At 41.6% G+C, this 26,612-nt stretch overlaps 1 protein-coding gene across 3 annotated transcripts in view; it reads left to right on the forward strand.

Moving 5' to 3' along the window:
* Positions 1–26,612, forward strand: part of ACP3 (acid phosphatase 3) — a 196,554-nt gene that overhangs the window by 128,639 nt on the left and 41,303 nt on the right. For all 3 annotated transcript variants that reach the window (XM_073569462.1, XM_073569465.1, XM_073569464.1), the window contains one exon: positions 9,510–9,642. In XM_073569462.1, coding sequence (XP_073425563.1) covers positions 9,510–9,642 — 133 coding nt within the window. The remainder of the gene's footprint in view (positions 1–9,509; positions 9,643–26,612) is intronic.

Here is a 26,612-nt window from a genome sequence, read left to right on the forward strand (position 1 = left end):
CAATATTGAAGTAATTCCATGCTTGTTTCCTGGCCTCTTTACACCGGTTGAGGAATAATGATAGGGACAGAACAATCAATATTAGATCAATCTGTCCTCATAAAGTATCAAGTTATGACCAGCATATCTGCAGTTTTTACCGGCGATATGCTGCTGAGAATAATGTTTTTTGTTCCGGCAAAAACAATTCAATCATTCGATGAATGAGCAGCATTTTGCTTGTTTAGTATAATGTCCTCCAAATAGTATAATGCACCACATAATCCTCCATATAACGTACACCCCATAGTCCTCCATATAGTATAATGTGCACCATAGACCTCCATATAGTATAATACTCTCCCCATAGTCCTCCATATAGTATAATGCACACTCCTTAGTCCTCCATACAGTATAATGCACTCTCTATAGTCCTCCATATAGTATAATGCACACCCCTTAGTCCTCCATACAGTATAATGCACTGCCCATAGTCCTCAATATAGAATAATGCTCACATAGTCCTCCATATTGTTCAGCAAATTAGATTAGTTGCGTTTTTGAGTGCATTTTGACGCTGTGTTTTTTTGTCTCTTCTTAGTATGCTATGTTTTCAATAAAGCTGCTTTGTTTTTGACAATTATTGTGATATAATCATGTGCGGATTAAGTGCGTTATTAATGTGTTTCTGTTGCAGAAAGGAGAGACCTACCACTTCAGTGGGGAGAAGCCATAGGGGACCCACCTGGCCAAGTAGTCTCAAATGCGGCATAGTCTCTGATGGTTTTTAAAGCACCACTCTCTTGTTTTTGTAAAGCTGGAGTGGTGCTTTAAATGTAAGTCTCCTGCTCCCTCTCTTATACTCACACTCTGGCGGCTTCGCCATTTTTCGGCACCGTTCCAGTCCTGCAGTAAGCGCAGCTTCTGACTGGCCAGAAGTCAGAAGTTACGTCACAAGAGGTTCTTATTGAAAAATGACCTATGTGCCGCTCCATTAAACACTGGAGCTGCAGGCAGTTCACCTTTCTCCGGAGACCGACAGGAGCAATGCTGGAAAGGGATGAAGGCGGCGACAGGTGAATATCAGAAAGGGGGCAGGGGAATTACATATAAAGCACCGCTCCAGCGGTGTAATAAAATAAAGCTGGAGTGGTGCTTTAAAGTTTGTTTGTCTCTGAAATGCCGCAGCGTTTCAGAGTGAAACATACCTGGCTGAAATCATGCAGCCAGTGTCTGATACTTGCTGCCTGGTTCCCTTTGTAGTACAATTTTAATTTTAAAAGATAATGGTCAAAATGTCATAAAAAGGAAGTAATTCTCACTATTACCCCCCTGCTGCTGCCTTTCTAATGCTGCCTGGTTCCCTGCCAGTCTCTACTTCCTGTGCAGCAATGGGTACCTGATACTGGGGGATGTAAATGAGATATGCTCCCCATATACAAGTTTGTTCAATCATGTTGCTGAGTATAAGCTGAGGGAATTGCAGATTTTTACCAAGTAACTGCATCTTGCCTGCACGATGTAAACCCATCTTTAAGGCTTCAGGGTACGATCACATGAAGTTTTTTAGTGAGAATTTTGAAACTTCACTGCAGGGGAAAAAAAGAGATATACCTATTTTTTATGGAGATTCATCGTCGAATCCACAGAAAAGAAATTTGTGGGAAAATGCTTCAAAAATATTTTCATAACTGCGTCAAAACAATTTACAAAAAAATGTTTTCAGGAAAAAAAAAATCCTCCGAAAACAAAGAAAAAGCAGCTATTAAAGTAGGTTCCTCTTGAAAACCAAGTCGGAATTTTCCACCTCAAACAAACTCAGTGAGATCATACCCAAACGAAATAGAGTTGATAGAGTTATTGAAAAAGACCTCATCCCTCCTTCTTGCAAACAGCTACTTGGGGAGGAAAAGTATGAAATCACCAGAAGTGAAGTCAGCAACTTCAGAAACCTATCTACAGGTTGCTTTGTTCTCACCATACTGTCAAATTAGCTCCCTCTGCTGGTAAACAGTGGGAAATACGAAATTATTGTTTATTTTTTTTAGATTCCCTGACAAGAGAAAATAAAAAAACATTTAAATGGGTTTGATCTTTATCTAAAATATAACAAAATAGATGACACATTGCTTTAATAACATGACATGCTTCCTTTTTCTCTGTAGCTTCATTATTACTTTGTATTCCATACTTAAGGTGATAGTGCAGAGTACAGAGCCAATGGAATTCTATTAAGGTTGTGGCACTTTCAGATTTCCATGTGTATATTTTCACTATGTAGTGTGCTCAATGGGAAGACTTTTCCATAAAGCTAAGGACTTAAAGGGGTATGCCCCATCTCCAAGATCCTATCCCAATATGTAGTAAGTGTAATAATTATAATATTATCAAATACCAAAATATCTATAGTTAGAAATGTAGTATAGTTTTCCTGATTCGCTATGTCTCTTTCCTTATGTGCAGGCATTGCAGGACCTTAGTTAGCTAGTTGTTAGTGGTCGTAACCATGGATCCCTAAAGTCCTGCAATGCCTATGTCATGATCCAGGCGTGGATCTGACAGATTAAATGAACAAAGTGAACTTTTTTTCCTTTGGCTAGGTGCCAAAGTGATTGCCCCCGGTGGCCATTAGAATTATTACACGTGGTGTTTCATTCTAAGTTGCCTGGTGGTGGTGAGTGGTATCGCACCTTAGTTTTTGGTTTAATGTGCACGTGATTAGGTAACAGGTGTGAATGCTCTATAAATGAGTGTCAGGTGGTTCAATCGCTGTTGGTGATTGTGTCATTTTGAAAGCAAGCCTGGGTGAAGATGGAGCTGAACATGAGTCCTGCACGGCCCAGCCAGAGGGGATGAGTGGCAGCTATGTGGTCTGCAAGAAGGGCTGGCATGGCGTGGAGGAGTCGCAGTTTATGGTGTCGGCGGGAAGTGCTTGCATGCAGCGTCGGACTGGAGCACCTTGGGCCCACCAGAGAAAATCATTCTTGGGGCCCACTATGTAGCTGCATAGAAATAAATACAAGACAACCAATTGTGCAGTATAACATGATAATATCCGGGTATAATATAAGGTAGTACATGTCTTAACTATGTAGCAGGAGTTGGGGTAGCCTCCCTCATAGAATATAAAGCAGCCCCCTCATATAGTATAATGCAGCCTCCTCATAGAATATAATGCAGCCATCTCATAGAATATAATGCTGCCCCCCTCATAGGGTATAATGCTGCCCCCCTCATAGGGTATAATACTGCCCCCCTCATAGGGTATAATAATGCACCCCTTCATAGGGTATAACGCTGCCCCCTCATAGGGTAAAATGCTGCCCCCCCATAGGGTATAATGCACCCCCTCATAGGGTATAATGCACCCCCTCATAGGGTATAACGCTGCCCCCTCATAGGGTATAATGCTTCCCCCCTCATAGGGTATAATGCTGCCCTTTCATAGGGTATAATGCACCCCCTCATAAGGTATAATGCACCCCCTCATAGGGTATAACGCTGCCCCCTCATAGGGTATAATGCTTCCCCCCTCATAGGGTATAATGCACCCCCTCATAGGGTATAATGCTGCATCCTCATAGGGTATAACACTAGATAGATAGATAGATAGATAGATAGATAGATATGGGATAAATAGATCTATGGATAGATAGATAGATATAGAGATAGATACAGTCATATGTAAAAGTTTGGGCACCCCTATTAATGTTAACCTTTTTTCTTTATAACAATTTTGGTTTTTGCAACAGGTATTTCAGTTTCATATATCTAATAACTGATGGACTCAGTTATATTTCTGGATTCAAATGAGGTTTATTGTACTAACAGAAAATGTGCAATCTGCATTTAAACAAAATTTGACCGGTGCAAAAGTATGGGCACCTTTATCATTTTCTTGATTTGAACACTCCTAACTACTTTTTACTGACTTCCTGAAGCACTAAATTGGTTTTGTAACCTCATTGAGCTTTGAACTTCATAGCCAGGTGTATCAAATCATGAGAAAAGGTATTTAAAGTGGCCACTTGCAAGTAGTTCTCCTATTTGATTCTCCTATGAAGAGTGGCATCATGGGCTCCTCAAAACAACTCTCAAATGATCTGAAAACAAAGATTATTCAACATAGCTTTTCAGGGGAAGGATACAAAAAGTTGTCTCAGAGATTTAACCTGTCAGTTACCACTGTGAGGAACATAGTAAGGAAATGGAAGAACACAGGTACAGTTCTTGTTAAGCCCAGAAGTGGCAGGCCAAGAAAAATATCAGAAAGGCAGTGAAGAAGAATGGTGAGAACAGTCAAGGACAATCCACAGACCACCTCCAAAGACCTGCAGCATCATCTTGCTGCAGATGGTGTCACTGTGCATCGGTCAACAATACAGCGCACTTTGCACAAGGAGAAGCTGTATGGGAGAGTGATGCGAAAGAAGCCGTTTCTGCAAGCACGCCACAAACAGTCGCCTGAGGTATGCAAAAGCACATTTGGACAAGCCAGTTACATTTTGGAAGAAGGTCCTGTGGACTGATGAAACAAAGATTGAGTTGTTTGGTCATACAAAAAGGCGTTATGCATGCGCTGTATTGTTGACCGATGCACAGTGACACCATCTGCAGCAAGATGATGCTGCAGGTCTTTGGAGGTGGTCTGTGGATTGTCCTTGACTGTTCTCACCATTCTTCTTCTCTGCCTTTCTGATATTTTTCTTGGCCTGCCACTTCTGGGCTTAACAAGAACTGTACCTGTGTTCTTCCATTTCCTTACTATGTTCCTCACAGTGGAAACTGACAGGTTAAATCTCTGAGACAACTTTTTGTATCCTTCCCCTGAAAAGCTTTGTTGAATAATCTTTGTTTTCAGATCATTTGAGAGTTGTTTTGAGGAGCCCATGATGCCACTCTTCATAGGAGAATCAACTAGGAGAACTACTTGCAAGTGGCCACCTTAAATACCTTTTCTCATGATTTGATACACCTGGCTATGAAGTTCAAAGCTCAATGAGGTTACAAAACCAATTTAGTGCTTCAGGAAGTCAGTAAAAAGTAGTTAGGAGTGTTCAAATCAAGAAAATGATAAGGGTGCCCATACTTTTGCACCGGTCAAATTTTGTTTAAATGCAGATTGCACATTTTCTGTTAGTACAATAAACCTCATTTGAATCAAGAAATATAGCTGAGTCCATCAGTTATTAGATATATGAAACTGAAATACCTGTTGCAAAAACCAAAATTGTTATAAAGAAAAAAGGTTAACATTAATAGGGGTGCCCAAACTTTTACATATGACTGTATATAAATAGCTATAGATAGATAGAAAGATAGATATATAGATAGATAGATAGATGATAGATAGATTTAGAGATATAGATAGATAGATATGGGATAAATAGATAGATCTATGGACAAATGGATAGATAGATATAAAGATAATAGATAGAGATAGATATAGATAGCTATAGATAGGTATAGAGAGAGATAGAAAGATAGATAGTCTATCTATCTCTATATCTATCTATCTCTATATCTATCTAACTCTATATCTATGTCTATATCTATCTCTATATCTCTATATGTAAGATAGAGACATATAGATATAGAGATAGATATAGAGATAGATATACAGATAGAAATAGATAGATAGAGATAGATAGATAGATAGATATAGAGATAGATGGATAGATATATAGATAGATGGATAGATATAGAGATAGATCGATAGAAAGAGAGAGCGATATATATAGAGATAGATATAGAAATAGATATAGATAGATAGAGAGAGAGAGAGATATAGAGATAGATAGATATAGAAATAGATATAGAGATAGATAGATAGATATAGAGATAGAGAGATAGATATACAGATAGATTGAGATATAGATTGACAGATAGATATAGAGAAAGATATAGAAATAGATATACAGTAGATAAATATAGAGATAGATAGATATAGATCGATAGATATAGAGATAGCGATAAAGATTGATAGATAGAGATATAGAGAGAGATAGATATAGAGATAGATAGATATGGAATAAATAGATAGATCTATGGACAGATGGATAGATAGATAGATATAATATATCTATATCTATCTATCTCTATATCTATCTCTTGATCTATCTATATATCTATTTATCTCTATATCTATCTATAGAGATATAAAAAAAACAAATCACAATACTCACCCTCTCCTCCTCGCTCCCATGCTGATGCCTGCTTCAGACTCAGGAGCTGTCCCGTCTGCCAGACACACAGCGGGTGCGCGATGAAGTGACGTCATCGCGCATTGCCTGTGAGTCAGGAGCAGAGGGGACTCATGGGAGAGAGACGCTCTCTCTTCCATTGCAATTGAGGGCGGCGCCGGCTGCTCAGGCTGGGGGGCAGGGCCCCGGGGAGTGCAGCCCGAGAGTGAAATGATATTCCTTGCTTGCCACGCCCATGTGGGCGTGGGAAGAAGTGAATATTCATTTCTCTTTAGTAGCGGGGACAGGGGCTCCTGCCTCCTGATACCCGCTGCTGCTCCACTGGCTATTAGCGGCAGACCACTGGCTGGGGGCCCCTGGAGCAGTGGGAGCCCTAGGCAACTGATGGCCCTGTATGCCAGCAGCTGCCAAGGCCCACCAGATGCCAGGGCCCACCGGAGAATCCTCCGGTTCTCCGGTGGGCCAGTCCGACACTGCTTGCATGGCTTGGTGGAGTGGCGACTATGGAGAGAGTTGCACTCAGCATGCTCGACTTGGTTGCTGAGAGCTGGACTCAACCATGCTTAAATTCTTGGCAGAGGCTGACTCATCTTTGGGACTCTGTTACTGGACTGCTGCAATTGGTGGTGGACTCTGCTCCAAGGCTGCACTATGGTGAAGGATCCGGGATGGTGATGGATCCGGGTGGAGGAGAGGACGCACGCAGGTGGTGGGGCTCTGTTGCAGGAGCATAAGCACAGAGCATAAAGATAAGTGGTGTCCCCCTGTATTGTCTTCTTTCCTTTTGTGTCTCTAGTGCAGTGGTGGGATTAGTCTCCACACTGACCAATTCCCTAGTGAGGGATTAGGGTTAGGGCGAGCAAGGGTTTTAAGGTACGCGTGCGGTGCCCGATGCGGAGCCGGCATAGGGAACGTTAGGAGTGCAGGGACACTGGCTCAGGGGAGCTCAGGAGGTCTCCACTTCCCTATTCCCTATTGCAGGGCCCACCATTGTTAATGTTACCCAGGTCCCTCTTATTATTTAAATTCGCCTTACTGGAGGCGGGGTTTCCAGAATGTATGTTTAACGTGTAATTCCTAAATTCGCCAGGTGGAGGCGGCGTATCCATCTGCACGTTTTATCATTTAAATTCACCCCACTGGAGGCGCTATATCCAGAGTCATGTGTGTCATATGGGTTCGCCTTGCGGTACTCGCTGCGTCCAGACACACGTGACCGTGACATTATCACGAGCCTTACCTTTTTTCTGGTGAGCTTTTGGCCATGTGGAGTCCTGTGAGCAATTATCAGGGTCTGGGGCCTTTGGCCATGTGGAGTCCTGTGAGCAATTATCAGGGTCTGGGGCCTTTGGCCATGTGGAGTCCTGTGAGCAATTATCAGGGTCTGGGGCCTTTGGCCATGTGGAGACCTGTGAGCAATTATCAGGGTCTAGGGCCTTTGGCCATGTGGAGACCTGTGAGCAATTGCTGCTGGGCTTCACTGAGGTGAGTGAGGAGCTGCATGGTGTTGAAGCAGCTGCGGCAGCAATTATCAGGGTCTGGGGCCTTTCCTCTGGCTCAACCAGAAAATCAAAATTGCGGCTCTGGCATTGAAGCCCCCTAGAGTCGCTGCTGGGGAGCGGGACTTGCTCATGCATGCGGAGGTACCCAGGCAGGTGGGAGGAGTTGGTGCCCACGGAGCTGCCTGGTATTCCTCGAGGTGAAGGGGTACGTCCCTGTGGTGAGCAGACTGGTGTGATAGTCCACGGGGTTTACGCCAAATCTTCAATACCACCGAAGAAGCCTCCCCCTCCTGGTCATTTGGAGGTAGGTGACCAGCGAGTGTATATTTCCTCCATATTCCGGTCCCCTTCTCCTCCAGGTGTGAGCGGCAGGTGTGCTGCGGGGGGAGTAGGGACAAATCTCACCCCTCGCTATTATCCAACCCTGAGAGGCGTAGACCTCATGGTGAAAGGGTTGGAGGGTGGTGTCCCTTGGTGAATAGCGGGGGTGTGAGTGTGGTGACAGCAGGGGGATGCCTCTGTTGTCGAGTCCAGAATGAGTTCACCAAAATATGACAAACGAATGTGTGCAATAAACGTTCAGGTCCGGACCTGTGTGTGAATGAGCATGTGTGGTGGCCACCAAAAAACATCTTGTGGAAGTGTGTTGTGGAGTCTGATAAGCTCATAGCAAACATACACATACATAACCTCGTTCCCCAGGTCGGCACTGTGGAGATGAGTGGTGCCTCCAGAACGAACATTATTGCCAATTCCAGCAGTGCGTTTGTCATTAACCTGAAGTGTCAGGTAGTGGTGGGGTGAACTCAGGATCTGGGTGTCCCCGCTGTAGGTGTTTCCCTAATGAGGAGTGGTCTTGAGGGTCCAGAGGCCCCTCATTAAGGAGGGGGTACTGTCATGATCCAGGCGTGGATCTGACAGATTAAATGGACTCTGTTACTGGACTGCTGCAATTGGTGGTGGACTCTGCTCCAAGGCTGCACCATGGTGAAGGATCCGGGATGGTGATGGATCCGGGTGGAGGAGAAGACGCACGCAGGTGGTGGAGCTCTGTTGCAGGAGCATAAGCACAGAGCATAAAGATAAGTGGTGTCCCCCTGTATTGTCGTCTTTCCTTTTGTGTCTCTAGTGCAGTGGCGGGATTAGTCTCCGCACCGACCAGTTCCCTAGTGAGGGATTAGGGTCAGGGCAAGCAAGGGTTTTAAGGTACGCGTGCGGCGCCCGGTGCGGAGCCGGCATAGGGAACGTTAGGAGTGCAGGGACACTGGCTCAGGGGAGCTCAGGAGGTCTCCACTTCCCTATTCCCTATTGTAGGGCCCACCATTGTTAATGTTACCCAGGTCCCCCTTATTATTTAAATTCGCCTTACTGGAGGCGGGGTTTCCAGAATGTATGTATAACGTGTAATACCTAAATTCGCCAGTTGGAGGCAGCGTATCCAGCTGCACGTTTTATTATTTAAATTCGCCCCACTGGAGGCGCTATATCCAGGGTCACGTGTGTCATATGGGTTTGCCTTGCAGTACTGCCTGCGTCCAGATGCACGTGACCGTGACAGCCTGCACATGAGGAAAGAGACATGGTGAATCAGAAAAACTATACTACGTTTCTAATTAGAGATATTTACTAATATTATTGTTTCACCTACTACATATTGGGATAGGATCTTGGAGACAGGAACACCCCTTTAAGTCCTTCAAGGGAAAATACATTCTGAAATACAGGCCCCAACTATGAACAATTTTGTGGTGTGGGTTTACACAGAACAGTGTCGATGATTCATAGCTAAAATAAACTGCACTAAATTGGTGTCCATTTATTGTAGAGATCTCACAATTATACTCTGCCAGACTGGGCAACCAAAGATGTCCTGGATAAACTGTTTCACCTATCTGATATTGGCATGTCAACCCTGTTTGGTGTGTACAAACAGCATGAGAAATCCAGGTTACAAGGAGGTGAGTTAGTTGGATATTCTTCTATTGAATTCATACAGTTATATATTTTATTTTTCTTGTTCGACCACATCTATCAAATTTGACAATGCAAGTTTAGGAGACCGCACTCAGCTGACATCCGAGTGCAGTCCGATTTTCACAGCCTGTCATAAAAAAGAAGGTGGAGAAAGTTTTTTTTTCTCTTCACATTTGAGAAAAACTGTAGGCAATCAGGCCACACTCTGATCAAAGTTTAATTAGAATAATCAGTCTGGTTTCCTCGTCCATAGACAATACTGACGTCTGAATGTGCCCTAACTCAAAGCATGTACTGTACTAAGTTATCTGAATTTGCTGTATGATATTTGTTGTATTAAAAGCTAAAATGGATTGTGGGAATAATAAGGATTGTCCAGAAAACGTGCAGCTGCCACAGACTCATAGGACTTATAGATTCACTATTGGATAAGTGTTTTTTTTGTATAGTTTATTTTATTGCCTTTCTTTCATTTGCGTCCTATTCTTCCTTTACTCTTCACCTTTTTAAAGTCTATTTTAAATGCATTTGCCTGATTTTTCTTATGTTCATCATCGTGGGCGATTTGGGATTTCCATATGTTTTTGTGAGATTCATCAATTGAAACTTTTTAAAAAGACACCAGTTATTTGTTGCGAAACATTCAACTTTTTAGTAGGAAAAAAAAGTTAAAGAGAAGCAACGTTTATGAAACACAAGCGCCAGTTTGAAGAGTGCTAAGAAAAAGCACTAATACTAGAAAAACTTTAAAAATGCAATTGATGAATCAAGGACATTATGTGGGTCTTAAAAAAAGGCATGTAGTTGCTAACAGAGGCCACTACCTGCTTATTGTACCTGCGTCAGTCATTGACCGCTCCTGTCAGAAATTCAGCTACTCCCTGTCAACAGAGCAGCTGTTCCTCTTCCTGTTGACAGAGCAGGACTACAGGTGTCATGCTGATTGACAGCCGGCATCCCCCAATTAGGCAGCAGAAGCCAGCTCTCAATCAGCCTAAAGTCCAGGATATATGCTTGCTCTAATTATGATAAAATCACTGTAAAACTGCTGCCATATACTGTAGTTCTCCAATATTCAAACGATCTGTAAAACTCCACCTTACCACCTGAATGGAAGCTTTCTGCCTATGCAGTGTACAAAGAGAGCTTTCGGTAATGTGAGTGGGCCTTTACAGAACTCAGTATTCAAATAACTTAAGCTGCGCTGTGAAAAATCGCAATCTAACTGGTATTTATCGATTTTTTTTTTGCCACTTGCTTCCTGCTGTTGAGGCACCTTAGGGGTTACAATTCTTTCCCATTCATCTGCATTGTGCTGCGGTATAGAGTGATTTTTGGCAGTCCGATCTGTTTCGCTTCCAAAGTCATTGTCTAGCCCCAGCCTATAAGTTATTTATTGAAGTTCTTGCTTATGCTGAGCTTAGACAAGGGGATGATCTTAATCCGTTATAGACAGCTGGAAAGCAATTAAAAATGGTTGCAAATAAGTTGTTCTCTTGGCGTGTAAACAGGAGCTTGGGATGCAACAGCGCTGAAGAGGACACAATGGAAACTTAACCATCAATTATTTATTACTCCAACACAACAATTATGATTCAGATACAAAATTAAATTAGGTTTACAGATTATTAGAGGGTAATAAAATATTTTTAAATTTAAACATATGCCACTTCTTGAGGTTGAAGCAGCGATAACGGATAAGAATTAGACCTGATCATACAAGTCAGTAAACATTTACAATAGATACAAGGGTCTCTATTCTCTTATTCTGCCTTATGGTGCGTCACATCTGTCGTGTACCCGTGACCTTCGTTATCCTGTCACTCTGGTAGTCATGATGCATGCAGTCCAGGCCCTAACAGGAGCCTATACTACTACATCGTTAGGCCACATGTCCCGTCTTGCAGAGTCACTCTTAGAGATGAGTGAATTTGTTCAGCTCCCTCCTAATTCGGCAAGCTATAGCGCTTACCGAATGAGCTGCAGAGGGAACCGGGATACCTGGATCGCTCCTGATGATCACATGATCGGCGCCGTAGCTGCATGTGTTGCCGCTGTATCACTGTCACAGCACATGCATATGGAGCGCCCTCACACGCCAGGGCAATGGAGTACTCGGTACCGGGCCGGTTGATCTTCTCAACGGGAGTTGTCACGGCAGCGGTGACAAGGTCCATGTACCTGGGGCTCCATTGTAAAAGGGGGGTTGTTTCAGTGTGCTTATGGTGATGAAAGTTTATAAGTGATTCGTGACGCCACCTGTGGTGTTCGGCAATGAAGATGTAAAGCCGACGCTTGGGAAGGGTTCTCCTCCAACCCTAATCCTTAGTCCTCCTTTTCTCCTTATGTTCCGTACAATCCTTTCTTTCATATGGAGAATCAGGTTTTCGTTCTAATGTCTCTTCCCTGTGCCAGCGGACCCAGATCACTGGTCAGCGGGATGTGTCACAGCAGCGGTGACCCGGTCCGTGGCCCTTGGCGCCCAAGTAATGGGGAAATTGAAATGGTGGAATGTAATTGATTGAATGAATAGTTTGTGACGCCACCTGTGGTGTTCGGCAAGTGAGATGTTAAGCCGACGCTGCATGCAGATCCTCTGGGACTGGTGGTGCGTTGCAGCCAAGATGGTGAAGCTCCCCACAGGTGGAGCTGTAGTCCCAGGGCAGTGTAGATGTAGGGGTAGAGGAGAGGCGCAGGCAGGGTAGAAGCTGGCACCCAGATGTAATGGTACGGTGTGTTGGCGCAGGAATAACTGGAGGACACCAGGGCTTGTAGTTCCAAAGCTTTACTCACAGTCTGTAGTACATACAGGTGCCTGCCTCCGTGCCGTGTCCTCCGGGTCAGGGACTCAGTCAACCTCCAGGCAAGATAGGATGCTCCCTTCCAACACTCCGCCAACATGTGCCTTTCTGAACGTCTCCTCTATAGCGCCTTTAAGTGTGAAGTACTCCCAGTATTGAGTTACACTGGAGTTTCTCCTGACAACTGTTCTTATGAACCTTCCTTGTACGGCAGACAGCTGTAGCCTGCTTCGGGGACTCCTTGTTCCTAAGTCCCGGCTCACTATCAATGTTGCTGTTGTGCCCCCAAGTCTGAGATGGGAGTAGTGCATTTACAGCCCACTACTCCACCGGTGTCTGCTGCAGGATCATTAGCATCCATACAACCTCGGGGACCGGGCCCCGGCCTTGCGCTTAGAACTTCTTGGCAGGGTTCTCTCCTAACCCACATCCTCTGTTCCCTTTACTCCTACGTTCCGTACTAGTCTTTCCTTCTTATGGAAGAACAGGTTTCTGTTCAATGTCTTTCTCCTTCTTTCCTTTCCCGTGCCAGCAAACCCAGGTCACTGAGATCTGCTGCAGCACCTCCTTCCTCCATCCTTCTCCCAGGGATCTTCTCTCATCACTCCACTCTGAACTCTGACTGACTGACCGACTGACTAAAATCCTAAATCGTCCCGCTCTTTTATGTATTCTAACGCCACCCGCCTCCCAGCACGTTTTGTGTTCCAAGCAGGGAACCACCAAAGGTGCTCTGCTACAGTCCAAGCAGGGAGCCGCAATGTGGCTTTGCTGAACTACTGTGTTGTGTGGGATGGTAGTGTTGGAGCGTGGTCAGTAGCCTCCAACTTACCTGGAAGGTGGGGCACCACACCTCAGGAGGAGGTGCAGTACCTCTGTGGCAACTGAACCCTCAGGGGCGCCACACTTACGTGTATTGAAACAATTTGTTTCAATGTTAAGCCTATGACTTTTAAAATGCACACTGATGGCACCTAGATGCCATCCATGTGCGGTACGTATTTACATGAACCCATTGACTTGAGTGACCCGTGCTGTCGCTCAAAAACGGACATGTCAGCGTATTTTGCACACAGACACGCGGTCCATGAAAACACACTGACATGTACATAAACCCATTCATTTGAATGAGTCTACGTGTGTCAGTGTCTCCGGTACGTGAGAAAACTGTCACCACACGTACCGGAGACACTGACGTGTGAAACCAGACTCATTCGGTAAGCGCTATAGCTTGCCGAATAAGGAGGGAGCCGAACATTTTTGCTCATCTCTAGTCACTTTTAGCACACATTGCACTGGCTGCCTCCTTTTCCTGAAAACGCGGCCTCGGCCCCCTGTGTACCATACTTCTGCACCTCACATTGTGGATCTCACAAATGTCCCTCTAGCAATGTCCACTTGCTTCTCTTGGCTCTGGTCATTCAATCCCTCACTTGGGTCTGGGTTCCGGTTTGATCACTCAATTCTCCACTTGGGTCTGGTCACTCAATTCTTCACTCTGGTCTGGTCACTCATAACAGCTGATGTAAGCCAACCTCGCTACACAGCATGTCCATCTTGCTACAGATTCAGGTGCGGATTCCTCCCCTTCACTGCCCTCCCGGGCCTTTATAATTACTAACTTCACCAGCGCTATCACCTGACCTGGTGTCTTCTCTCTTTTCCAAGGAAACATGCATTTCACTCTTCAATTACTATTTATACAATTCTCTCTGCTTTCCCTTTTCCTGTCATCTTTGACCAGCAGATGGCATTGTTCGCTTGCAGACACTCTATTAGGCATTAACTGTGTGTCTTCTCACTTGTCCATCTCCTTACAGGGAAGCACACGATCTGCACTTATGTACCTCTGATAGAGATTAAGGCTACGTTCCTACGATGAGGTTTTCATGTTGCAGAATCTCTACACTATATCTACATGTATTATTTAAATTAGGCTACTTGGGTTTTTTTTTATTACGTCTTTATGTGTAATTTTTTAACTCCTCAAGACAAACCCTATTGAAATGCCATAAATATTGGAATACTTCTTTAGGCTATGTGCACACGTTTGATTTTTGCTGCAGAAAAATCTGCTATACTTGAGTGTTGGCAGGAAAAACATTGCATAAAATACATGTTTTCCATGTTTTTGATGCTTTTTTCACTTGCGCATTTTTCTGTTTATTTGAATGGGTGAAAACTGCTGAAATAATTGACGCGCTGCAGATTTGAAAAAACGCTTTTCTGGTTCAAATCCGCAAGGAAAGCATAAGCAGTTTGTGCATGTGTTTCAGAAATCTCATTCATTTTGCTGATACTGTAAAACACTGCAATTTTTCTGTGTCAAAAACGAATGGTAAAAATTGCGGCAAAGATGTAGTGTGTGAACAAGTCCTTGGGCTACAAATATAGTAAGTACTACCTAAGGATAGCCCATAAAAATATAAACTCTTCAATAATTGTATAATTAAAAAGTATTTAAGGATCAAAACAATGGTGAAGGAGGGCTTGCAAAAGAAATGAAGATGCACGCTCAATAATGAAAATGTTACGGGGTTACCGCAACAGAGCGGAGCCAGAAGTCTGCAGTGTCTGATTGCTCCTACTCCTGTGCTGAAAAGAAGCACTTCTCCTTTTTAAGTGGTGTATATTTCTTTTGGCAGAAAATGGGTTAGTCAGCAATGTTGGAAACTGAGAGTATGCGCTCTCAGCTGAGCTTGATTAGTCACTCCTATCCCCTATATAATCTGGGCCCTTATTCAAACCCATGTCAGAGCTAGCTTTTGCTGCATGGCTTGGAGGAGAGGTGAGTGAATATTTGTGTGCTTGGTATTTTAAGTTTACCCTTGTTTGTGTTGCCTTGTTCATCGGGTTGGTGTACTCTCATGCACAGTAGCGCCCCTGGGTGAGGGAAGAGAACAGACAGAGGGCTGACTCAGGAGATAAGGCAAGGGTGACAGCCCCAGCATCTTCACCTTCAGAAGTATGCTGGGGAATAGAGCAAGCAAGGGCACCCCCTAGTGTTAGGGACAGGGAAGGAGCCCCTGGTCCTGGCTCAACCAACAGAGTCATGACACAAAATAAATAAAATTGCATAAATAGTATAAATCGAGGAGGGGAGACAATAGCATCACTGCAAAAATGTCACAATCCATTTTTGTATTTGTGGCAGCTCTGGTTCCTCTCAGTTAAAACTTTTTTCCTTTTGGACCATCGGGGGTTAATTTTCAGTTTTTCGCCCGCTGGTAATCTGGTGTTACTGCAGTGTTGCTGGGTCAGCTGATGCAGGTGGTGACCACTCCCACCATCCTGAGGCATCTGCTGACTGTGATACTGTTCCTTTCTGGAGACCAGCCTAACAGGAGCAGCTCTCTGGTGTCAGCCACGTCTGGTGTTTGGAGTCCTGTTGCAGTTGTTATCTGCGGTGTGGAGCTTAGCAGCGGAGTACATAAGCTAAGTGTGGTGTTTTTGTTATCTTGTCCCTTTGGTGTTTGTCACTTCCCCCTGTGTGTATTATTCAGCAGAGGTGAGGCTAGTGCTCCTTGCCGGTCAGTGCACTAGTCAGGGAAGTGATAGGTGACTACCAGGGACGAGATATCCTTGAAAAATAGGAAAAGGGAAAGGGATTTGTGCTCACCAAATATAGTCCTGTAAGCCGGTCGTGCCTATGGATCAAATGGATGACCTCCATGTGTAGCAAATGTAAGAAGAGAAGGAAGATCCGGCACTGAAGACTTGATAAAATCCACGGAAAAACTTTATTCACATATTTTCATAATAAAAACAGAAAGGGGAAGAAGACCCCCACGCCTTACACGTTTCGAACCTCACAACAGGTTCTTCTTCAGAGGCATAAGACAAAATGAATTGCAGACTAGTTATAAACATTCTCAACCAACCGAGAGACTCCACACGTGTGTAATCAAAGAGGCAGGCCATTAAGCCTCATCTTTCATCGTTTTTAAGAAATCTCAAGATGGAAGAGGCCAGGAGCCATTTGGTGAGCTGCATTTCTTGCTACATGTTCACAGATTTACCAGTGGAAAAGCCAAACTTCACATGCCACAAATGCAAGCTTGTGTCCCTGTTGGAGGAAAAGTTGCAAAATCTCGAAGAGAGGTTAGCTACGTTGAAGATCATTAAGGAAGGTGAAGAGTTCTTGGACAGAGCAGAATTATCTCGTCATGTTACAGAAAGAGAAGAAATTCGAAGTGCACCTGAAGAAACAGAGGAATGGAGACATGTGACCCAGAGAAGCAGGAGGATCAGGAGGCAGTCAGCACCCATACTTCTCAGGAACCAGTACCAGGCTTTCACGCAGGAAAACGATGAAGAAATACATCAGGGTAAGACTTTGCCAACAAACAGCAACCTTGTACGCCTTCAGAGTCCTCCTGGATGGAGAAAGAAAAATGTTGTGAAGAAGAAACGGAGAGTGGTGGTCATGGGGGATTCCCTGTTGAGAGGAACAGAGGCCGCTATCTGCAGACCGGATATAACTTCAAGAGAAATGTGCTGTCTTACAGGTGCAAAATTTAAAGATGTGTCTGACAGGATATCAGGACTCTTCAGACCTACAGATGACTACCCATTCCTGCTACTACATGTGGGGACAAATGACACCGCAAGAAACGACCTGGAAACCATCTGCAGAGACTTTGAAGAATTAGGCAAGAAAGTGAAAGAACTGGGAGCGCAGGTGGTCTTCTCTTCCATCCTCCCAGTGGATGGACATGGAACAAGGAGGTGGAATAAGATTCTGCAGGTGAACAACTGGCTACGTCGATGGTGCCGTCAGCAACGATTTGGATTTCTGGATCACGGAGTGAACTACTTATACGATGGACTACTTGCTAGAGATGGGGTGCACCTTACGAAGACTGGAAAGCATGTATTTGGAAGTCGCCTTGCTACACTTGTAAGGAGAGCTTTAAACTAGAACAACATGGGAAGGGAAGCAAAAGACCAGAAAAAGCCATACACCTGACAAATGCTATTGAGAACTCTGCTATTAGAATTGGAAAGGAAGAAAAAAGACGAAAGAATCTAATTAATAAAAATATTGGAGAAAGAGAAACCAATCACAAACTAAAATGTTTCTATACTAATGCACAAAGCATGGGCAACAAACAAGGAGAATTGGAACTACTAACACAGGAAAAGAAATATGATGTCATTGGAATCACTGAAACTTGGTGGGACAATACACATGATTGGAATACAAGACTAGAAGGATACAACTTATTTGCAAGAAACAGACTTGATAAACGAGGAGGAGGTGTCGCATTGTATGTTAGAAACGCGTATATCTGCACAGAGATTGAAGCTTCAGAGACTGGGAGTTCTGTGGAAACTGTTTGGGTAAGAATACAAGGACAGAACAATGGAAAGGACACCATTGTAGGCATTTACTACAGGCCGCCTATGCAAGCTGAAGATATGGATGAACTCTTTATGCATCAAATGGCCAAGTTCTCCAAAAAATATGACATAGTTGTCATGGGAGATTTCAACTATCCAGACATTTGTTCGGAATCTCTCTCAGGCAAAACTAACAGGTCAAGGAAATTCTTATCCTCTCTTGCTGACAACTTTATCTTCCAAAAGGTAGGGGAGAAAACAAGGGGATCTGCTACCTTGGATCTAATCCTTATAAACAGGGAGGAAATGGTTGAGGAGGTAAAAGTGGCTGGGACCCTAGGAGGTAGCGACCATGCTATTTTAGAATTTTGGATAACTAGAGGCGGAAGACCTGTGAAGACTCAGACGTCAAGGTTAGATTTCAGAAAGGCAGATTTTAAGGGATTCAGAAAGAGAATTGGAGGGATCCAATGGCTGGATATCCTTAAAGACAAAAATGTCCAGGAAGGATGGGAAATCTTGAAAAATGAAATTCTCAAAGCACAGTTGTTAACAATTCCGAAAAGAGGGAAGAATAGGAAGCATTTAAGGAAACCAGGATGGATGAACACAGAACTTAAGCACATGCTAAAAAGGAAGAAAAAAATGTTTATAAAATGGAAAGAGGGAGGCATATCTAAAGAAGAATATAATGCTGTCTGCAGAACCTGCAGGGCACAAATCAGATTACTAAAGCTGAAAATGAATTGAGGCTTGCAAGAGATGTCAAAATAAATAATAAAGGATTTTGGGGATATGTCAAAAGTAAAAGAAAAGTCAAAGATGCTATAGGATTTTTACAGGATGAAAATGATGAAATGGTAAGACAGGATGTTGAGAAGGCTGAACTTTTAAATTCCTATTTTGCATCTGTTTTCTCTCAGAAAGGAGATGTAACATCAACTGTTATTCACTGTCCTATTAAGGGAATAGAAGAATCCAGGATATCTATAAACAGAAAGATAGTGAGGAAACACTTAGCTAACCTAAATGAATTCAAGTCTCCAGGTCCAGATGAATTACACCCCAGAGTACTGAAGGAGATAGCAGAAGAAATTTTTGAACCCCTCTCCATAATCTTTGAAAATTCTTGGAGAACAGGAGAAGTGCCAGAAGACTGGAGAAGAGCAAATGTTGTTCCTATCTTCAAAAAGGGGAAGAAGGTGGACCCAGGCAACTATAGGCCGGTGAGTCTGACTTCTATACCAGGAAAGATCTTTGAACAAATTATTAAACAACATGTATGTCAATACCTGGATAAGAATGAAGTGATTAAACAGAGTCAGCATGGGTTTGTAACTAATAAGTCATGTCAGACTAACTTAATTTCCTTCTATGACCATATCACTGATTGGGTGGATCAAGGAAATGCTGTAGATATAGTATATCTTGACTCATACAAGTCTCTCATACAATCCTTATTGAAAAAATGACTAAGTTTGGAATGGACAAGGCAACTGTTAGGTGGATTCATAACTGGCTTAGTGATCGGACCCAAAGAGTGGTCGTAAATGGCTGCACATCCAGTTGGAAGAATGTCTCAAGTGGGGTACCACAGGGCTCTGTCCTGGGCCCTGTATTGTTCAACATCTTTATCAACGATTTAGATGAAGGAATTGAGGGTAAACTGATTAAATTTGCTGATGACACAAAGCTAGGAGGGATAGCTAATACTAGAGAAGAGAGAGAGAGAGGATTCAAAAAGATTTAAATAAACTGGAGAAGTGGGCAGCAACTAACAGAATGGTTTTTAACAGGGAGAAATGCAAAGTACTACATCTGGGCAATAAAAATGAAAAAAGCAAATATAGAATGGGAGGAATAGGGCTAAGTGACAGCACATGTGAAAAAGACTTGGGTATACTAATAGATCACAGACTGAATATGAGTCAACAGTGTGATGCAGCAGCAAAAAAGGCAAATGCAATTCTAGGATGTATTAACAGAAGCATACAGTCTAGATCACGTGAAGTCATTGTTTCCCTCTACTCCTCTTTGGTCAGACCTCATCTGGAATATTGTGTCCAGTTTTGGGCACCACATTTTAAAAAAGACATCAACAAACTGGAGCAAGTTCAGAAAAGAGCGACCAGAATGGTGACCGGTCTGCAAACCCTGTCTTATGAGGAAAGGTTGCAGGATTTGGGAATGTTTAGTTTGCAAAAGAGAAGACTGAGAGGAGACTTAATAGCTGTCTACAAATATCTAAAGGGCTGTCACATTGTAGAAGGATCAACTTTATTCTCATTTGCACAAGGAAAGACTAGAAGCAATGGGATGAAACTGAATGGGAGGAGACACAGATTAGATATTAGAAAAAACTTTTTGACAGTTAGAGTGATCAATGAGTGGAACAGGCTGCCACGAGAAGTGGTGAGTTCTCCTTCAATGGAAGTCTTCAAACAGAGGCTGGACAGACATCTGACTGGGATGATTTAGCGAATCCTGCTTTGAGCAGGGGGTTGGACCAGATGGCCCAGGAGGTCCCTTCCAACTCTACGATTCTATGATTCTATAAGCCCTCAGATTACCGGTGGAGTCGCTCCCTTGCTTGAAAAAAACACCTGAACACCAATAGACAAAATACATAGAGTATACAAAAATATGTGCATTATATACGTATAAATATGTAAATACATAACAAATTACAAATAACATAATAATCTTAATCATAATACATAGAAATTCACAATCCTCAACATGCAGAGGAGATCCGTTTCAAATATTATGTGATGTTAATCGTTTTGTGCGATTATTAACAGTTAAGAGACATTTTTTTACTCCTGAGTCTGGTATAGATAATCATAATTCTAATATATCATCCTTGAGTCCCAATAATGATGATTTGTTACCACTTGCGTCTCCTGTTAAAGATCAAATTGTGTTTGAGATGTTGTCTAGTCTGGAGCATGCAAATCAACATATAGTAGCTCAATGTGACCCAGATGTACAGATATCTAACCCCACTTTTTACCCCCTGATATCTAGAGTGCCTATTATGGATACTTTCCAGAGGGCAATTGAACGTGATGCTAAATCTTTGTTGGATTCTGATGTGCAGTCTTGTACAGCGTCGGACTGGAACACCTTGGGCCCACCAGAGAAAATCATTCTTGGGGCCCACTATGTAGCTGCATAGAGTTAAATACCAGACCACCAATTATGCGGTAAAACACGCTAATATCCGGGTATAATATAAGGTTGTACATGTCTTAATTATGTAGCAGGAGTTGGGGTAGCCCCCTCATAGAATATAAAGCAGCCCCCTCACATAGTATAATGCAGCCATCTCATAGAATATAATGCAGCCATCTCATAGAATATAATACTGCCCCCCTCATAGGGTATAATACTGCCCCCCTCATAGGGAATAATGCACCCCCTCATAGGGTATAATGCACCCCCTCATAGGGTATAATGCACCCCCTCATAGGGTATAATACTGCCCCCCTCATAGGGTATAATACTGCCCCCCTCATAGGGAATAATGCACCCCCTCATAGGGAATAATGCACCCCCTCATAGGGTATAATGCTGCCCCCTCATAGGGTATAATACTGCCCCCCTCATAGGGAATAATGCACCCCCTCATAGGGTATAATGCTATATAGATATATAGATATAGAGTTTTAGATAGATATAGATAGAAAGTTAGATGTAGAAATAGATAGATATAGAGATAGATAGTAGATAATGGATAGAAAGTAGATAATGGATAGATATAGATAGAAAGATTCATAGAGATAGATAGAGATAGATATAAAGATAGATATAGAAAGAAATATAGATAGATAGATAGATCGATAGGTAGATAGATATAGAGATAGATAGAAAATAGATAATGGATAGATAGATAGATAGATAGCTATAGATAGAAAGATATAGAGATAGATAGATATATAGATAGAGATAGATAGAGATATACAGATATAATAATAATAATAATAATAATAATATAGACATATATAGATAGATATAGAGATAAATATAGATAGATAGATGGCTATAAATAAAAATAGATATAGAGATATATAGAGATAGATAGATATAGAGATAATAGAGATAGATAGATAGATATAGAGACAGATAGATATAGAAAGATAGATATAGAGATAGATATAGAGATAATAGCTAGATATAGAGATATGTATAGAGATAGATATAGAGTTAGAAAGATAGATATAGAGAGATATAGAGATAGATAGAGATAGCTAGATAGATAGATGGATAGATAGATATAGATAATAGAGAGAATAGATAGATATAATAGATAGATATAGAGATAGATGGATAGATCAATAGATAGATAGATAAAGAGAGAGAGATAGAGATAGAGATTGATAGATGAGATATAGAGATAGATATAGAGATATAGTGTTAGATAGAAAGATAGATATAGAGATAGATAGATATAGAGATAGATATGGATATAGAGATAGATATGGATATAGAGATAACAGATATAGCGATAGATAGATAGATAGATATAGAGATAGATAGATATAGAGATAGATAGATATAGATATAATATATAGATAGATAGATATAGAGATAATATATAGATAGCTATAGAGAGAGAGATATAGAGATAGATATAGAGAGAAACAGATATATATATAGAGATAGATATAGAGATAGATAGATAGATAGATAGATATAGAGATAATAGATATAGAGATAGATAGATATAGATATAAAGATAGATAGAGATAGAGAGAGCGGTAGATAGAGAGAGAGATAGATATATAGAGAGATAGATACAGAGATCGATAAATAGATAGAGAGATAGATATAGATAATAAATAGAGATAGATAGATAAAGATAGATAATAAATATAGAGATAACAGATAGATATAGAGATAGAGTAAGATAGAAAGATATAGAGATAGGTAGATATAGATAATAGAGATAGCTAGATAGATAGACATAATAGATAGATATAGATATAGATAGATATAGATAGAAAGATAGATATAGAGATAGATGTAGAGATAGAAAGATAGATATAGAGATAGAGCGATAGATAGAGATAGATATAGATAATAGATAGAGATAAAGAGATAGATAGATAGATAGAGAAAGATAGATATAGAGATAGATATAGAGATAGAAAGATAGATAGATATACAGAGAGATAGATATAGAGATAGAGATAGATAGATAGATATAGAGAGATATAGAGAGAAATATAGATATAGAGATAATAGATATATATAGAGATAGATAGATATAGATATAGAGAGAGATAGATACAGAGAAAAGATATAGAGATAAATAGATAAAGATAGATAGATATATAGATATAGAGATAGAAAGATAGATATAGAGATAGAGCGATAGATATACAGAGAGATAGATATAGAGATAGATAGAGATATATAGATAGATAGCTATAGAGATATAGAGATAGATATAGAGAGAAATAGATATAGATATAGAGATAGATAGAGATAGATATATAGATATAAAGATAGATATAGAGATAGATATAGAGATAGAGCGATAGAGATATAGATATAGAGATAGATAGATACAGAGAAAAGTTATAGAGATAGATAACGGATAGATAAATAGATAGGTATAGAGATAGATAGATATAGATATTAGATAGAGATATATATATAGATAAAGATAGATAGATATACATGTAGATGGTAGCTAGATAGATAATAAATATAGAGATAATAGATATAGAGATAGATAGAGTAAGATAGATATAGAGATAGATAGATAGACATAATAGATAGATATAGAGATATATATAGAAAGATATAGAGATAGATAGATAGATATAGAGATAGATGTAGAGATAGAAAGATAGATATAAAGATAGAGCGATAGAGATAGATATAGAAATAAATAGATATAGATAATAGATAGAGATAGAAAGATAGATAGATAGATATAAGAGAGATAGAGAAATAGAGAGAGACAGATAGAGAGAGCGAGAGAGATATAAAAAAAAAAAAAACACGATACTCACCTCTCCTCCTCGCTCCCACGCTGATCCCGGCTTCAGTGTCAGGAGCTCCCCCTCTGCCAGACACACAGCGGGTGCGCGATGTAGTGACGTCATCGCGCACTGGCTGTGAGCCAGGAGCAGAGAGGACTGAGGGTGGCGCCGGCCCTGATTTACAGCTGTAGTCTGCAGAGCGGCTTACTGGGCTGGGGGCGGGGCCTCTGGGGGTGGAGACCTGAAATGAGATTCACTGCTTCGCAGTGAATATTCATTTCTCTTTAGCAGCGGGGACAGGGGCTCCTGCCTCCTGACACCCGCTGCTGCTCCGCTGGCAGGGGCCCCCATAGCAGCTGCATGGTGTGCGACACACAACTGGCTGGGGGCCCCTGGAGCAGCGGGGGCCCTAGGCAACTGCTGGCCCTGTATGCCAGCAGGTGCCAGGGCCCACCAGATGCCAGGGCCCACCGGAGAATCCTCCGGTTCCCCGGTGGGCCAGTCCGACGCTGGTCTTGTATGAATTTATCTGCAAACGAGCAGCGTGCTCTTTATTTATTAAGTAGGAACCAACATGTAGTGGTCCGTCAATCAGACAAGGGGGGGTCAGTGGTGATTTTGGATTCATTATTATAGCGCAATGAAATTATATCCATGTTATCGGATACTAACACGTATCGTCCCCTAAGTAATGATCCTACCAGCTGTGTTCAGCAAGGTTTATCTGTGATTTTGCAAGAGGGTCTTGCGTTGGGGATATTGGATAAACGCATGGCAGATTTTTTGTACGTGGATAAACCAGTGTGTCCTGTGTTCCATGCCTTGCCTAAAACTCACAAAGGCGTGTTCCCTCCACCCGTCAGGTCCATAGTGGCCGGTATTGGAGGGGTAAATGAAAAACTCTCTGAGTGGATAGATGGAAAATTACAACCTTTGGTTTTGAAAACACCAGGTCACATTAGAGACACTAAACAGCTACTGCAGGCACTTCAGGAGGTCACATGGGGGCCACACCATACATGGATAACATGCGATGTTGTTGCTTTATATTCATGTATACCTCATGATTTGGCATTATCTGCTGTCTCCACTATTTTGACCGAGAAAAGCAACTTTAGTTCTGATCTTAAAAGATTTATTATTATGGCATTGCAACATCTTTTGAGCACTAATTTTTTCAAATTTGACACCAAGTACTATCTTCAGGTGTGTGGTTGCCCAATGGGGTCTAAATTTTCTCCTACTTTGGCCAACTTATATATATGTCCTTTTGGGAGAATAAATATATACACTGTGGATAATCCCTTTTTGGATAATATATTGTGGTGGGGGAGATACATTGATGACGTGATCCTCTTATGGTTCGGTCGCAGCGATGTATCTCCCTCTCCTGGCATGCTTGATTTTTTTAGGTACATTGGGAATAATTCCTTAAATATTAGGTTCACCTATGAAATACATGGTGTTTGTGCCACATATCTTGATGTTAAACTCATGGGAGTTGTGAATACGGGGAGTATACATACTTCCTTATTTAGAAAGGATACTAGTGGCAATGCCATATTACATGCGGATAGTTGTCACCCGCCACATGTGATACGTAATTTACCGTTGGGTGAACTAATCCGTGCCAAGAGAACGTGTTCTAATGATGCCCTTTATGAATCTGAGTCGCAAGATTTGTACCAGGTTATCAAAAAGGGGTTATAAGGACTGGATGTTAAACAGGGCCATTAAGAAAGTGGATAACAAAACCAGGAATAGTTTATTGCAAAGTGGCACAGTACACACTAATCAAAACAAAAATATTCCTACTTTCTCAACCACTTTTAGTTCAGATTATAAGGGTGTTATCAAAATTCTACATAAACATCTTCCCTTACTGCACCAAGATCCGGTCTTATCGCAAATACTAGCTGGAGGATATAGGTGTGTTCCAAAGAGGGCTAAAAATTTGAGTCATTTTTTGTCCCCCTCGCTGTATTTATCTGATCGCACTAAACATACGTGGCTAAATTATTTGGGTAATTATAAGTGTGGCGAAAAATTGTGCGCCTTGTGCCGTTATATGGATAACACAGATACATTTGTTAGTTACTGAACAAAAACAAACTTATAAAATTAAAACCTATATGAATTGCAATACCACTCATTTAGTATATATGGCAGAGTGCACATTGTACGGTATTTATTACATCGGTTGTACTACACGCAGCTTGAAGAGGAGACTAAGTGAGCACATTACTGCCTCTAATCCAGAGTCCATGTCTAGTCGCAAGAATGTGTCTGGCTTATCTAAACATTTTCTTGAAACACACGGGGGCAATTTATGTAGTCTCAACGTAAAGGGAATAGAACGGGTAGGAAAACCCCCCCAGAGGGGGTGACTGGGAACATTTATCACATTGTCGGGAAGCGTTTTGGATACTTGCGCTTGATGCACGGTACCCGCAAGGTTTAAATTATAGAAATGATCTTATGTATTTCTTATGTAAGAGTATTGAGTCTGGGTTTTGTTTTGTTTTGTTTGGGTTTTTTTTTGTGTGTGTTTTTTTTCTTCTCCTTTGAGGATTGTGAATTTCTATGTATTATGATTAAGATTATTATGTTATTTGAAATTTGTTATGTATTTACATATTTATACATATAATGCACATATTTTTGTATACTCTATGTATTTTGTCTATTGAGGTTCAGGTGTTTTTTTCAAGCAAGGGAGCGACTCCACCTGTAATTTGAGGGCTTAATTGCCTGCCTCTTTGATTACACACATGTGTGGAGTCTCTCGGTTGGTTGAGAATGTTTATAACTAGTCTG

The sequence above is a fragment of the Dendrobates tinctorius genome, unplaced genomic scaffold (genome assembly GCF_039654945.1).
Source record: "Dendrobates tinctorius isolate UK_male_01 unplaced genomic scaffold, ASM3965494v1 ptg000005l, whole genome shotgun sequence".
Lineage (NCBI taxonomy): Eukaryota > Metazoa > Chordata > Amphibia > Anura > Dendrobatidae > Dendrobates > Dendrobates tinctorius.